Source organism: Choloepus didactylus, chromosome 6 (assembly GCF_015220235.1).
Source record: "Choloepus didactylus isolate mChoDid1 chromosome 6, mChoDid1.pri, whole genome shotgun sequence".
NCBI classification, from domain to species: Eukaryota; Metazoa; Chordata; class Mammalia; order Pilosa; family Megalonychidae; genus Choloepus; species Choloepus didactylus.
Window position 1 is genome coordinate 66893801 of NC_051312.1, and position 16774 is coordinate 66910574.

Genomic DNA, 16774 nt, shown 5'->3' on the forward strand with positions numbered 1-16774 from the left:
TCTTTTTCACCATTTGTACTTTTGTACATTTGAATTCAGTTGTGTGTCCTCTAGATTGCTTATTCTTTCTTGCCTCTTCAAATCTGGTGTTATGCGTCTAGTATATTTTTAATTTGATCTACTACATCTTTCATGTCCATAAGATCTGCACTCAAACAGGTAAATAAATAGAGAATATATAAATACAAATTGGGATAAGCGTTATTTCTTTCAAGACAGGCTTATTGATGTATGATATGCACACAGTGAAATTCACTTTTTACTTGTTAGTTCTTTGAGTTTTGACAAACTTAAGTGGGTTTGTAACCACTACCACAATAAGTACTGTTTTTAAGTGATAATTCATCTGTGCTTTTTGGTCTTGCCCATGTATTGTTCTCTAGTAAAGTATTGAATGTATCACAAACTTCTTCCAGGCCCTTTCTGGTTACTGTGGCTTTATGGCGGCTAACCTCTATGCCCGTTCCATATTTGGAGAAGATGCACTTGCAAATGTCAGCATTGAGAAGCCAATTCACCAGGGACCAGAGGCCCCTGTTACTGGCCACATAAGAATTCGTGCCAAGAGTCAGGTAACAATTATTTTTCTTGGAGATCATCTCTGAGCTGACCAAAGGATGGAAAAATGTATGTCTTTCTTAAGTTCTATTTGTATTATTCTCTGTTATACTAGTGTTTTGTGCATTAAATGCATCTATATATATATATATATATATATATATATAAAATATATAATGTATAATATATAACTATAATATATATTCTCCAAATAGAAATATAATTGAAATTTATTTCAATTGTATATTATTAATTATAATTAAAATAATAGATATATAATATATAAATATATAATTTATATAATATGTAATATATCATATATATATAATAGTATTCTCCAAATAGAAATATAATTGTCTGGATTATTTAATTAAAACCAGATTGATTCCCATGGGATGTTTGGGAAATGGGTTCCCCAGAACTTTTTTTAAATCCAAGATACAAACCTAATGACTTTTGTATAATTTAGCACTTAAAGTATGTAACCCAGTAAGTAATGTTTTCTTGAGTCTGTTTTGTAGCTCCTAAGTTTCATGGTTGATGTGACATCACTGAATGGGGGCATAGTTAAAATGCAATAATTTGTCAGTTGTACATAGATTCAAGAGTTAAAAACATCTTCATTCTTCTTTACAGGGAATGGCCTTAAGTCTTGGAGATAAAATCAACTTGTCTCAGAAGAAAACTAGTATATAAGAATAAACAAAAAGTCCTTGTAGCTTTACAGTTAAAATTTAGGTATGGGCGTATTGGACTCTGACATCTTTTGTACTCTTTCATGCTTCTGTTATTTAGAATCTGAGTTCATGCTGAATGCATTCCAGCCAATAATTTATAATCTTTCCCTTAAATCAAGACTGAGTTTAAAATTATAGTTTGTCTTTTCTCTTAACAGTTCTGAATGCTGTTCTTTAAGTATATAATGTTTCTCACATGTACCAAGACCATTTTCACAGTACAATAAACAAATCTATTGCTAAATTTTTGTTATTTTATAAAAATAAATGTTTCATTGCATAATTTTAGTTATGTAGCAGTGGATTTCTTTTTAGTTAGGTTATAGATTTCTATATAAATTTAACTGAGTTGTGAAATATGCAACTTTATTAAGAGAATATGCAAAACTGAATGATTTGAGACAGACCTTGATTTATTTGATTGATTTTTACTTGTTTAATATTCTACCTTTGATATCTCTAAAAACACTTTGTCAAATTCAAAGGGCTTTTCTCTGGAATTTAGATCCAGGGAGTAAGTATTAAAATAACTTGAGAAGACAGATCCATCTTCAGCTTAAAGGAGTAATATGAACCCTGACTGAAATAAGCACACACATTCTTATTTATCCTGAATTGTAATGAAAAGTAGTAAGGGAGATAACCCAAAATAGATTCAAAATTTTTTCATATTTAGCTATGGGTGTTCTTTTATGTATGTTATGAATTATATTGGTTTTAGCCAATTACTAATGCTGCACTGAGAACATGAACTCCAGAGAATTCAGTAAACTATCCTGTTAACATATTGCCTTCTTGTCTTACTCCCTCCTCCTCTTTACTCTGGGGCTGGGCCAATTTGATTGCAAATGCATTTCTGAAACTGAGTTCCCCAGAGTCTCTCTAATTGTGTCATCCTCTTGTCCCATACTTTCGTTGGGGATGATGTAGGTAGTCTGGTCTTTTAGCTAAGTCTGAACTATTATACTTTGTCTTCCAGTTAGGTTTCAGGCAATATTCAGATGAGTTCATAGATAAGGTCTATGAAAGGGTAAAAGCACCATCTCTTATTTCAGCTCTAGAGAATGATTTGTTTGGAATGTGAGAAGATTGATACCTTGTATGATGTCATAAACTTTGAAGCCACTTGCTTTTCTAGAAAAGAGAGCCAGAAAATACAGGGTATTTAAAGTTCCAGAGCACTGGAACAAAACAAAACCAGTGGCTACCAAATGGGAAAGATACTAGGAATGCAGGAAAAGGGTCAGTTTGATGTACTGAGTCCAAGGGCTGGAGATTTGTGATGAGAGCGGAAACTGATGTGTCTTTGTGTGGCTTTGATCATCATTTCCCAAACTCTGTCCATTGAACACATGCTTCCTTTGATGTCATTAGATATTCTGGGAGAAAAAGGATTCTGTAGTCAAGTAAGTTTGGGAAAAGCTGCATGCTATCATGTACTGGGTATCACAGTACCTATCAGCATATTAAAGGTTCTGAGATGTCCTGCAGCAAAGAAAGCAGATTAGTTTGGTTTAACCAACCCTTCATCTTATTTGACCAGGGAATCCTTTTTTCAACACCTATTGACAATACGTAGGACAGGGAAAATGTTTTAGCGTTTTAAAGATTTCAGTCTTGTATTCACTGTCAACCAATATTGTATTTAAAATCTCGAGGAATTATGCCTCTGTAGGTCCTAGAATTTATCTCTATTGATACTTTCAGATATTGTCTGCCTATTATATGCAAGCCATATTTTTGGAGTCAGATTGACTCTGATTGCCATCCTCGTAAATTCATAAACAAGAAAACAAAGAAGTGAATATAGTTTTTAGATCTCTGTATTTCATTAAGTGTTTACTTTATTAGCATTTCATTAGCTCTCTGCATATAATAAATGTGAACTGACTTGGATAGCAGCACTTTGTTTAGGAAAGCTATTTATATGAGACCTTTTAATTCTAATATACCTTAAAAAGGTCGTGGCTGATCACATTAGGAGATACCACGTCAGTAGGACCGTGATAAGAGAATGAACATAGTATCTGGCACCAAGTGAGGGTTTAATATATGAATGGATTGATTGAATAAACCAGTTAATCTTGAGAAAATTAACCTTACATTTCACTAGTGTCATGACACTAGAGGGGGCTCTATGCCATTATTTCAGTATATCTGAAAAGAGAACCAAAATATCTTTAGAAATGCAAATAATATGAGATGTAAAATATCTGTGCCATATATTGGGTTAAGTTGGTAGCTTTGCTGATAACTTGTTCCTTTCACATTTGTAAATACACTGGTAGGCTAATTTATAGCCTTTCCCTTAAATCAAGATTGAGTTTGAAATTATGATTTGTCTTTTGTCCTAACAGTTGTGAATGCTGTCCTCAGAGTATGGCCAGGCACACCACCTCCCTGCCTTTTGCCTTCTTCCAGGCTTTCAGTACACCATCAGTGTTGTCTGTTCCTCTCCCTGAGCTCCACTCTCTACCCCTAGGATCTCAGGAGCATAAAGAGAAAACCAGGTGTAGTACAGAAATACAGTTGAGAATTAGAAATATGTAGGTTCCTGTCTGCCACTCCTTGTTGTGTGGTCTTAGAAAATGGTAATAACTTACTGAGTGCTAGGCATACTACTGAGTGCCTTTTCCATGACTTATATAATCTTCACCATGAACCTATGAGGCCAATACTATTAACATCATCATTTAAAAATGATTATTACAGTCTTGGAGAGGTTAAGTTACTTGTTCAAAGTCTGATAGTAGTAGAAGATGAATCCAGATGTAAAGCCAAGGTGCCTGACACTAAAGCCCTTGCAGCTAATCCCACATTGCCACCACTTCCTACTCTTTGTGCCTGTTTCCACATATGTAAAATATTTACAATGTCTACCTCACAGGGTTGATGTGAGAATTAAATGATACAATGTATTTATTTGAATATTTGGCACATAGTAGATGCTCATCAAGAAGTGTTCATTCCGTTTCTTCCTCTATTTATCCTTCCTCTGTTGCAGAGAAAACTAAATCTTTTCTCATCTTCATACCTCCTTCAGGATTTAGATCCTAATTTTTGTGCTCTACTTGTATGCTTTTTTTGTTTTTTGTTTTAAATAGCAGTCACTTACTTAAAAGATCCTTTATTTCTGAAGAATTCTTTAGTTGGGGCATCATTGGCCCTCACCTTAATAACAGCATTTGTCATGTCAATTTTGAAAATAACTTCTTGGCTCTTCTCCTTATCAACTGTTATCATATCTAAATGTGATTGTCATAACCCATATACTTCATGTGATAAAGGGTCTGTGATGCACATACTGATTTTGTTTGCTTTCAGAATGACAATCAAGTGACCAGTTTTTTAAAAACTGAGGACAGAGATGTATGCAGCCAGGTTACAGTAACATTGTGATGTTTGGGGTTGTTCACAGTAATCAAGAGTTGCCTCTTGTAGTCTGACCACTTCCTCTTTATTTTCTCCTTCTGGTGAAGGCAGGATATCTTTGAGAAGTCAGTTAAGCAGTGACAAGAATGCAAGTGGGATTTGTGCCTTTTATCTGGAGTTCTGTTTGTAATCATGTGATTCTTAAAAAAACACTACTCTGTAAATACTCTTGAATCATTGTAAAACCAACAAGATATACAAATAGACCGCAGCATGGTGGACTGAAATAGCCCTGAATGAGTCTTCCTAATTCTAATCCCAATTCTCTAATTAGCTTTCTGAAAATATGTAGGTGTATCTGTCTGGGCCTGTCTCCTTATCTGTAAAAGGAAATGATTCACTTAGCTGACCTCTAGGGTTTCTAGCTCAAAATATGCATAATAAAAAGCCATGTGTTTTTACAGCTTCCTCTTCAACAAACTTTATAATCAACTGGAATAGCTCTAACTGTATATTACCCACAGGCACCTCTTGCTCCTCAAATTTGTTCCTCTGCTGTGTTCTGTGTCTGGTCATTTATGCTAGAAACCTAGGAGTCACCCTTAATTCTACTCTTACCCCCTACATCTCATCAGACCCAAAGCCCCTTCCTCAGTTTTTTTCTAATCCTGTGTTTTCCTCTCTCCTATTGCCACTACCCTGGTTTAAGATTCTTTTGCCTGGTGTGCAGTGACTTAACCATAAATTTCATATATAATTCTAAAATTAAAGGCTGTGCTTTAATCTTGACCACATGAAACACTAAATGTACAATTCCTTGACCTGGTTGGGCCCTTTCCCTGAAAGCATCACTTTAGGAGACAAAGCTGAAAAAGAAAAAACAAGTTCAAAGATTTTACTAATATATAATAATTTTAAAAATGAAAATAGCAACAATCTAGGTGCCCCAAATGGGGATTGACAAGCAAATGGTGTTAAATATTTACAGGGTGTACCAGGGTACTCAATAGAGAGTAGATGCCTAATAAATATTTGTTGAGTGACCAAGTGAGTGATGCAAGTAGCCATTAAAAATAACAAAGGTGTGGATTAAATCATATCATAGACATGTGCTTGTGGAATAATGTTAGGTAAGAAAAAAACAAATCTGTGTAAGAATGTATGTCTCCTACTTTTTAATGAACTAGGATATGTTATAGATGTACTGCCTGTCTCTTAATGTGAATAGCAAATCAAAATGTCATCACATCAGTCATCACTAGTATATCATGAAAATAAATGCTGTCCACTCCTTTAAGTCTCTGGGTGTGGATAAGGTATTTCTTTGACTGGAGTTCCTGATTCCAGTTCTTAGAATTTTTAGATCTTTGATCTTAATCTCACGGTCTTCAAATGGCTGAAATCTCATCTACTTCCAGGCCCACCCAGAGAGCTAGCATTCCCGTGTGAGTAAGCACTGCATTCTCTTACAGGAGGGTGGGGACTGAATCGTACTATGCAGGCCTTCACCAGCCAGAACTTGGGGAAGATGCCCATCTGACCCAAGAATATTACTGAGCTCTACTAAGCTATGCTAAGCTCTGCTAAACCATTTCTTAAAGCCCACCCAACAACATAAAAAAAGTGAATTTAATGAATTGTAATCCAAATTTTTTTCATTCTATGAAATTAAGTTCACAAAATTTCTTTTTAATGACCTAATGCTTTGAGTAAAGATATGACTGTTTTGTTAGGCTAGTAGAGTGGTTTTCCAACTATCCACTGGAACACCAGACCAATGTATTCCTACAGCTACAATCAAATAATGGTGGTCTTGTTCTTAAATCCAAGAAAACAGAAGTTGGTAGGAAGAATTTTGCCAATTTTATGTTTCCTTTCCACAAATGATTTTTAGCACTCTTATACCCACTACCAAACTTAAAAAATTAATCTATAAGTGTTATGGGGTTATTTGGCTAGCTGGATATTCTTGATCTAATAGCTTATCTTTGTGGCCATGTGTGTTATTAGTGATTTTATATGTTATATATGTATATTTTCTGCTAGAAAATTGTTCCTTGTTCATCAGATTGAACTAAATGTGTCATTTCAAGGGAAACTTGACTTCTAGGTGCTCTACCACTAGCCTAAGTCTTTGCTGTGAAATGTAACTTGTAAAATCTGAATGCCATTATATAGTTCATAAAATAATTCATGAAAATAAGCCTCAGTAAAGCCCATATAAATCCATGTTCTTGTAGGGCCTGGCTTATGCCCTCTATGAAAAATTCTGGAAAAGCCCTGGAAGACTGGAAAACTGTGCCCTGGTATTCCACCTATAAGATTTTCCCCTAATTCCTCAACATAAGGAGCAAGACTGGGACTTTCTAGGATTCTAGGTCTCTGGCTCAATAATAGAGAAATGTACCAGCTACTATGCGAGTACAGAAAAGAGCGACTGTCAGAAAAAAATCAGGCATGGTTTCACAAGGAGGTGACATTTGAACTTTGCAGCCACAGAACAGTTTAAGTAGAGTTGTAGAGGTACATGGCACAAACTCAACATAGGGTTTACTGGGGTGTAATGGTAGATGGTGACACTGGAATTGGTAGACAAGGATCAAATCATGAAAGACAGTCTGAGGCATTTGAACTTGATCTTGTTAGGAATAAAGAACTACTAAGGATTTTAAACAGATGAGTGACATGATCGTATTGCATTTAGAAAATAGCCCAAATTTGGAGAATAGATTGGAGGTGTAGGAGACCAGTTAGGAGCCCGTTGCTTCAGGTGAAAAATGATGAGAGTTTGAGCTGAAGTTGTGGCAACTTGGATTAAACATAAAAGCCAAATTCAACAGTTATTTTGACAGAACTTGATGTGGAGAAGGGGACATGATGGGCCAGGGCCAGGTAAGAGCCTAAAGAAAAAAAGTTATGGGTTTCCCTAAGGGCAAATGCTGCTCCAAATAAGTGAGTAGAGTTACCAAATCTGCATTTCATTTCTATTTTAAAGGGTTTCTGAAATGACAATGAAATGTAATTTGTAAAGGTGTGTACAAATGGGAGATGGGAGTAATTGTCAGTAGTGTTGTCATAATGATCATCATCCACAGAGCAAATGCCATGAGTTTAAATGATATGAAATTGCCTCTATTATGAGTTAAAAACGTGAAATATCAGCAATATCGTGACTCAACCCAATTGTTTGCAGATTATTTGGTTTTCCTTATTACTTTTTGCCTCCTTTCAGGCTGTATCATTAATTTTTTTTCTTCTTTTGTTTCTTAATATGAGCAGTAAAGTTCATCAAAGGGATTTCCACAAAATGCTGGGGGAAGCAAGTGTGGTAGAAAGAAAGTATTCAGGCTTTGGAGTCAAATAAGCCTGGATACAAATTTTCTCTGTGATTTATTAAGTGTAATCTTGGGCAAGTCAGTCTGTTTCAGCCTTACTTTTTTCATCTGGAAAATGGAAATAATGCCTGCCTTGTAGGGTTATTAAATGAGAAAATTAATACCTTATTAGTACACAGCATATAAAGGTATTGTTAAAAGTTAGTTTCGGAGAACATAAGATAGTGGCTAGGTTGAGACAGGGCAAAAAGACACCTCCGTGAAAAATACTAGATAAAAACCAGAAAGTGACACAGAACACCACTTCCAGCAATGCACCAGCCGGACAAGGTCTGCTGAATCCACAGGGACTGTGCATTTTGTGAAACTGGGAGTCTGCATTCTGAAATTAGTGAGTAAGTCGCCTGAAAGTCCCTTGGCCGCGCTGCAATGTGGGGAAACGGTGGGTTGGCGTTTGGAGATGGACTAGTTCTTTAAAAAAAAAAAAGCCCAGGAGCAGCTGTGGATGCGACCAGGAGAACTACGCAGTGAAGCACAGCTTGAGCAGGCTGGGCTAACGCCTCTGTATCTAGTGTGGAGGATACCCCATCCCACACCTGCTACTGGTTGTCTCGGGGCTAGGGGAGCAAAGGGGAGCCAAAAGGAGGAAAAAACGCACGACTTGCAGCTGTCTCCCCGGTGGGCGGGGGACACTTCTGTCTGGGGCCAGGCCCACAGCCCATAGCCATGCTGGGAAACCCAGTGTGACCGGGAGTCTTTCTGGCAGCACTGTGCACACACCACAATATTGGCCGTGGACAGTGGCCTTTAATACACCCATGGCTGACTGTCCTGGAGCTGGGAGGGCGGAGCTGTGCAAAAAGGGGGAAGTTAACACATCCCATTCAACCATCTTTTAAGCAGGCTGGGAACACCCCTGCACAGCCTGGTGGCCCAGGGCTTCACTGGAGGCCGGCACACACTTGTGACGTGGCACAGCCTTCCCTCAGCAGAGGTCCTAGAAGAGCACAGCAGGGAAGGGGGACCCGCTCAGAAATCCCAGGGAACCTACGCCAATACCAAGGACTTGTGGGTCAGTGGCAGAGATAGTCTGTGGCGAGACTGAAATGAGGACTCAGACTCTTGCAACAGCCTTGAAGCTCTGGGAACACCTGGGAGGTTTGATTATTAAAGCTGCTCTCCCTCCCCTAACCGCTCAGACACACGGCCCTCATTCAGGGCAGACAGCACCAACACACTGAAATTTAGTGCACCAGTTGAACCCCACAGGAATCGGATCCCGGCACACCACAGGGACAAGGTTGGGGAAAACTGACTTGAGGGGAATAGGTGACTCACAGATGCCATCTGCTGGTTAGTTAGAGAAAGTGTACCACCAAGCTGCAGTTCTGACAAATTACAGATCAAGTAAAGCAAATGCCAAAGAGGCCAAAAACAACAGAAAATCTTAAAGCATATGATAAAACCAGATGATATGGAGAACCCAAACCCAAACACCCAAATCAAAAGATCAGAAGACACACAGTACTTGGCACAATTAATCAAAGAACTACAGACAGGCAACAAGAGCATGGCACAGGACATAAAGGACATGAAGAAGAGCATGGCACAGGATATAAAAGACATAAAGACCCTAGAAGAGCATAAAGAAGAAATTGCAAGAGTAAATAAAAAAATAGAAGATCTTATGGAACTTAGAGAAACTGTAGGCCAAATTAAAAAGACTCTGGATACTCATAATACAAGATTAGAGGAAGTTGAACAACAACTCAGCCTCCTTGAGGACCACAGAACAGAAAATGAAAGAACAAAAGAAAGAATGGGGAAAAAAATTGAAAAAATCGAAATGGATATCAGGGATATGATAGATAAAATACAACGTCCAAATTTAAGACTCATTGGTGTCCCAGAAGGGGAAGAGAAGGGTAAAGGTCTAGAAAGAGTACTCAAAGAAATTGTTGGGGAAAACTTCCCAAACCTTCTACACAGTATAAATACACATAGCATAAATGACCTGCGAACTCCAAATAGAATAAATCCAAATAAACCCACTCCAAGACATATTCTGATCAGACTCTCAAATACTGAAGAGAAAGAGCAAGTTCTGAAAGCAGCAAGAGAAAAGCAATTCACCACATACAAAGGAAACAACATAAGACTAAGTAGTGACTACTCAGTGGCCACCATGGAGGCGAGAAGGCAGTGGCATGACATATTTAAAATTCTCAGAGACAAAAATTTCCAACCAAGAATACTTTATCCAGCAAAACTCTCCTTCAAATTTGAGGGAGAGCTTAAATTTTTCACAAACAAATGCTGAGAGATTTTGCTAATAAAAGACCTGCCCTACTTCAGATACTAAAGGGAGCCCTACCGACAGAGAAACAAAGAAAGGAGAAAGAGATACAGAGACTTTTAACAGACATATATAGAATATTACATCCCAGGTCACTGGGACACACATTCTTCTCTAGTGATCATGGCTCTTTCTCCACAATGGACCGTATGCTGGGACATAAAAGCAAGCCTCAATAAATTAAAAAAAAAAAAAAAAAATGAATTTGTTCAAAGCACATTCTCTGACCACTATGGAATACAAATAGAAGTCAATAACCATCAGAGACTTGGAGAATTCACAAATACCTGGAGGGTAAAAATGAGGGGGAGATGAAAACATTCCCGGATAATCAAAAGCTGAGGGACTTGATCACCAGTAGATCGGTCCTGTAAGAAATGCTAAAGGGAGTTGAGCAGGCTGAAAGGAAGGGACACTAAACAATTGACTGAAACTACATGAAGAAATAAAGATTTCCAGTAAAGATCACATGGTAAATATAAATACCAATACTATTGGATTTTTTATTTGTAACTCCACTATTTACTTCCTACAGGATCTAAAATACATAAACTGTAATGATAACTCAGTGGTTTTGGACTCAATGTAAAATATGTAATTTTTGACAAGAACTACATAAAGATGGGGGATGATGGAGTATGGGAACATAGTTAAGTTGGTATCAAAGAAAAACAAGATTGTTATAGATTTAAGATGTTAAATTTAAGCCCCATGGTAAACACAAAAAGTATCAGAGAATATGACCATAGAGATGAAAAGTAGAGTATAGGTTACAAGAAGTGGGGGAACGGGCAATGGAGAGTTAAGAAATGAGTGTAGGGTTTCTGTTTGGGGTGAAGGGAAGCTTCTAGAAATGGATGGTGGGAAGGTGATAGCATTGCAACATTCTAAATGTGATTAATCCCACTAATGGAATGCTAGGGAGGGGTTGGAATGGGAAGATTTAGGCTGTATATATGTTTCCACAATTGAAAAAAAAAGTCTAAATAGATGACAATTAAATGCCAAGGATGATCCTGGATGGTATCTGAGGATGGAGGAGAGGAGGCTCAAAGGGACACAGATCACAGATGGGACATAAGAAAAAAAAAAAGGAAATATAGAATGTAAGCTTTGTATCAATGTTGAATTTCTTGAACTTCTTAGCTGCGCTTAATGGGATTGCATAAAAGAATGTTCTTATCCATGGGAAAGGTATACGTGAATTATATTGTTTGTTCAAAGATATGTGCAGCTTGCTCTCATATGTTCAGAGGACAGAGCAATAGATAATGGATGATAGGGAGGGAGGGAGGGAGAGAGGGAGGGAAAGAAAGAAATGGTGGCGTGACAGGATGTTAAAGGTGGTGGATCAGGGTATCGGGGAAGGGGGGTCGGGGTATGCTGGAGTTCTATGTATGGGGTTTTGTACTGTTTTTGCAACTGTTCCTGTAAGTTTGAATTTATTTCAAAATAAAATTTATTAAATTAAAAAAAAAAGTTAGTTTCTACTCTTCCTTATTCCTTCACACCTCATTTTTCCTGCTTGTTCATAGGTTTGGCATGGAACCTCTTGGAGTTATCTGCTTCCTTCTGTCCCTCCAAAAAGCTGACTTACAGCTACATGCCAGGAATTTAGGTATAGATAAGAAATGTTCAGCTGTCATAACTTCAAGACAAAATCTTTTAGACTGAGTGGCCATTTAAATTATCATGCATTATTCCAAGGAATTGCTTTAATGCACAATTTGTGTCACTTTTCACATCATAGGAAGTTACTCTTTTAGCCCAGCTTTCCAATAAACTCATACATACAGACTGTGTCATATTCCCCTGAAAGTGTCATCACCTTTTGTTGTTGTTGTTGTTGATATAACTGCTTTTTGCACAGGAAAAAAAGAGTCTAAGTGGTATTTATTTCCTTATACTATGGAACCCCAAAAGGTGAACTCAAATTGCTAACCATCCCCTTTCCTGGGCCCTTAACCCATAGGTTCAAAAACTTTCTCTCAACCCCTGACATGCACTCCTGGGTCCTGATAGCACAACTGGATTTCTGCTTCAGTTTTCCTACTTAACCTTTTTGTTCCTGATCAGTTCTGGTTTTGCATTAATTCATTTATTAGTTTTTTATTGAGCTCCTACTTGGTAAAATACTATTTTTGTCACGGCTGAATATAGTGAACAAGACAGTCAAAATCTTTGCATTCGTGAGCTTACATTCTTGTGACAACAGTGTTTTCAGAGTGCGTAAGTTCTATAAAGAAGATAAACAAGCTAATGGGATGGGGAGTGTGGGCGTAGGAAGGTGGGTTACTTAGGAAAGGTTGCAGGGAAGTAGGACTGTAAAAAATGAATTTGGCCTGTTTGAGGAACAGAAAAACTGGGATTTTTTGCAAGAAGGAAAAAGTGGTAGAAGATGTAGTAGGAAAGGTAGGCAGGGGCAGATAAAGATTATTTTCTGAGTTCTGGCCTCTAGCTCTCCTATGGAGTTGAATTTTTCATCTAGCCATTGCCTAAGACATTTCTTTAAACAGACTGACCATCCTGAAGTATGATGTGACTGCCAACCTGACCCCATCACTAGTGCATAGAGTCCTGCTGCCTTGCCCTACCTTCTTGAATTTGCGCCTGACTGAAATCAAGCCAGGTCTCTGAGGTTCCACTGAGTTATGGCTTTTTTAAACTATTACTAAGAAATATGTTTGTTCACTGAAGATAGAAAATGAAAAAATAAAAAATTATCTACAGTCTCATTACCCAGAGGTAAATACTTGTTAACATTTTGGGATATTGTATTTCAGGTATATATTCATTTATATACATGTCTTAAAGTACAATCATACTGTAACCTTTTCTAAAATTCAATGATATTTTGTAAACAATTTCTGTGTCAGTAAGTCTGCTTCTACATTTCTTTAAATAGTTTCTTTCATGCTGATATGTGGCTCAACACATTCATTGTTTGGGGGGAAATAATACAATAATTGTAACAGTCATACATGTTAAGAATGCTGGTAACTTTACACACATCATTTCTAAGAATGTTAAGGGACTTGCCTAACAACATAGATGGTAAGTAACAGTGCTGAAGCAAAGTTGACGTTTGCTAAGCATGTGCTGTGGACTGGGCACTCTGCTGGTCTCAGCAGGGAGGACAACTTCTGCTATTTCACTTAAATCCCACAGTCAGAACTCTGATGTGCTTCAGCAACTGTAGTGGGAGATAGGCATCTGGACATCTAGTCCCACCAAGACTGCACATAATATTTATGGAAATCAGGGTGCTATTAGGAAGGGAGAAATGGATGCTGGGTCAGCAAAAATTGACAGATATCCACTGTAGGTCTCTTGCCTTCAGCTATATTCCTGTCTCATGTTCTGGTGCCCATCCAAGATGCTGCCCCACCTTGCTCCTACAGCCTCTTAACTACTCTGAGGTTGTGTTTCGTCATCTATAAAATGGATAAACCGTGGTTATATGATTTTGGCTACTAAATAGGAAAAGGACCTAACCCTAGGTGACCAAGTTTTTCAGGAATGAGGTAGGTTGCTGGATCTCCACTAATGCCCTTTGAAAAAGTAGGAAGGGAACAGTCTGTTGGGAACCTAACAGATTGAGGAAGAAAGGAACCAGATGGGATCTGGTTTTTCCTCAGGGTTATTTTGGAGGGAGCAGGGGATAGGGAACCTCCAGCAACCTCATTAAACTGTGGAATAATCACAGTGCATGTGACAAGTCATGGATTTCTTTAAAACCCTGCTTATTTCTTGAGACAGCTGCTGACAAGTTGACCCACTCTCTCTCATTGGTTCTCAGATAAGGCAGGGCAGTTAGCCAATAGCTGGCATCATCAGACAGTTGGGAAGAGGCTAGGAGGCAGTAACTGAAGTATGATGCCCCATATGTGGGTGATCTCAGTTGTGCTTTTGCACCCTGACAGTAAGATGCAAAGAGATTAAGAGTGATGTTGTTCCATGGCAACCATGCACTTAGTAAAGGCAAGGAGAATAAGCTCCCATGTAGGGAGATGGCACCTAACTGTATATGGTCCTGGGTTCTAGTTGGCCACTAACTGCTGGGAATGCAATACCTTTCCCCTTCTCTAGCTTAATCTTCAAGGCCACTTACACTGTAAAGCTCTCTCAAACTCTCCCTAATTGTTCCTTTTTCTGTGCTCGTACAGCACTTTCTATTTCAGCATTACAGCACATAGCACAAATTAGCATGTAACTGTGTTTGTCTCCTCCACTAGAGTATGAACTCCAAAGTTATGGATAGTGTCTGACTTATCTGGCTATCCCCTTTTCCAGTGCAGTCAACTAACACAGGATTAGCACTCAAGATTTCTTGAATAAATAAACCTATCTTTGTTTTCCTACCTGTTAAATGGGGATAGTATTTGCCCTACCTTCCTCCGAAAGCTGTTAAATTGAAAGACAGGAATTACTTCCTTGACTTCCTTGGTGCAAATGTTGCCACGAACTCACTGTGCAGTAATAATAATAGCTTATTTGTGGATACCACTTAACACTTTATAATGTAGCTTTGCATCCATTGTTTCATTTGATCTTCACAGTAACCCAGTTTTTAATTTATTCATTTCACAGATGGGAATATTGAACTCAAGGTGAGTAATTGGCTAAGGTTGCTCATCAAGTAAATGATGGGGCCAGGAATGGACCCCTGGCCTTTCTGACCCAGAATCTGTCCTCTCTGATCTAGAAGCTATCCTGTCTCTATTGCATCTTGTTAATTTAACCATTATTGCTAGAACCATTGGTCTCTTGTAACACAGACAAAAACCTCTGCTATAAACATTCTTTAAATTCATGCCAGATTACTTTCTCTACCTCCTGCTTAATGGAAATGGGACTGTCCCTCAAGGCCACACCTCCTCAATATCTTCACCCAATCTCTTATTTAGAAGCTGCCTATTCTCATATGCTTTCTACACCATTGGGGCCTCCATGGGTAGGCTTTTTAATCCCCATTGACACTAACCTACCACTACACTCCCATCACATGCAAAATTGACTTCTCCTTTGAGGTTTATGCCATCCAGCTCAGCCCGTCAGACCCTCTGTCCTGGAACTTTGACTCCTGAATGAGTGATCCAAAAATGAAAGAAATGAATGGAGGGCCTGCCTGAGGCTTGTGCCAACCTCCATGCCATCCATACAGTCATCATTTTCTTACCACCTCGGTCCCTGTAGATTTTGGTACCTGCCTCATGGTCTTTTCCACTTTGAGTCCTGCCATCACCCAGATGACATCACCATGTGGAGGCATTTAACATCCTACCTTTCTTGCATAATGTTAGCAATAATAACCACCACTCCACAGCCACTCCAGTCATCCATTTCCCTGGTAATAATACCCTGGACCTTCTCAAGACCTGTAAAAGTTCTCCTTTAGAGATCTTAAGGTCTGGTGTACTAAATCTCTGACTATCACCTCCTGCACCACCACCCCCCAATTCTGCAACCCTTCTATTCCCACTATACCTGCTCCTTGATATCCTAAAGGCCATTAGGCCTTTGGCTTTCCTGTAAGAGCATATATTAGGAAGACCTAATCCAGGCTGAAGGATCAGGGAAGGCCCCCTTGAGAAAGTGTCATTTAATTTGAGACCTGAAGGAATTAGCCAAGTGAAGGGGCTTTTCAGGCAAAGGGAAGATTATCTTTAAAGGCCCTGAGGCAGGAAGGAGGAATAATATGAAAGGGGGACCTTGTGAGAGGGTATGGAATGGGCTGAGGGCAGGGTTGGAGAAGTCGATGTGAGCCAGATCTTGATGTCATTTCAAGGATTTTAAATCAATGTAGGGGAGTTGGAAGAAGATGGTGGCATAGAGAGGAGTGGAGCTAGTTAGTCCCCCTGGAACAACTAATAAACAACCAGGAATAACTAGTAAATAATCTGGAATGACTGCTGGGGGACAAACGTTTCTTTCCACACATCATACACCAACCTGGATTGGGAGGAATGCCCAAGATCACAGCATAAAATCTATAAGTAAAAACTGCAGACCCAAGCTGAGAGCCCCTCCCCCATGGCAGCCCTAACTGCAAAGCCTCGCGGCACTAGAGAACAGCACTCTCTGAACAAGTGAATATACGTCAGTCCAGCTCCAACTCAGGATATAATTAACAAATGTTGACTGCTCAATACAAGCTATCAATCCCCAAAAAGCAGACAGAAGCTTTTGGTGACAACTGAACTTGGAGAGCTGGAGGACCTCTCTCAGAGGGAGGGGGAGTCCAGAGGACTGGGTGCTGTCTCTGGCCAATGGGTGAAACTGAGGGTGGCTGGAGACTGGCCCTGAAAGAGGGCTTTCTGTCCCTTTTTTAGCTCAGTGGAGAAAGCCTCAGCCATTTTCAGTTCCCAGTGCTCTGACCCAGACAAGGGTAGAGATAGCACAGGCAAAGAGACTAT

At 38.8% G+C, this 16774-nt stretch overlaps 1 protein-coding gene across 3 annotated transcripts in view; it reads left to right on the plus strand.

The window, feature by feature from the left end:
- COPB1 (COPI coat complex subunit beta 1) overlaps positions 1 to 1578 on the plus strand; it is a 67253-nt gene extending 65675 nt beyond the window's left edge. For all 3 annotated transcript variants that reach the window (XM_037839394.1, XM_037839396.1, XM_037839395.1), the window contains exons 21-22: positions 417 to 572; positions 1195 to 1578. In XM_037839394.1, coding sequence (XP_037695322.1) covers positions 417 to 572; positions 1195 to 1254 — 216 coding nt within the window. In that variant the 3' untranslated portion in view covers positions 1255 to 1578. The remainder of the gene's footprint in view (positions 1 to 416; positions 573 to 1194) is intronic.
- Positions 1579 to 16774: the final 15196 nt, after the last annotated feature.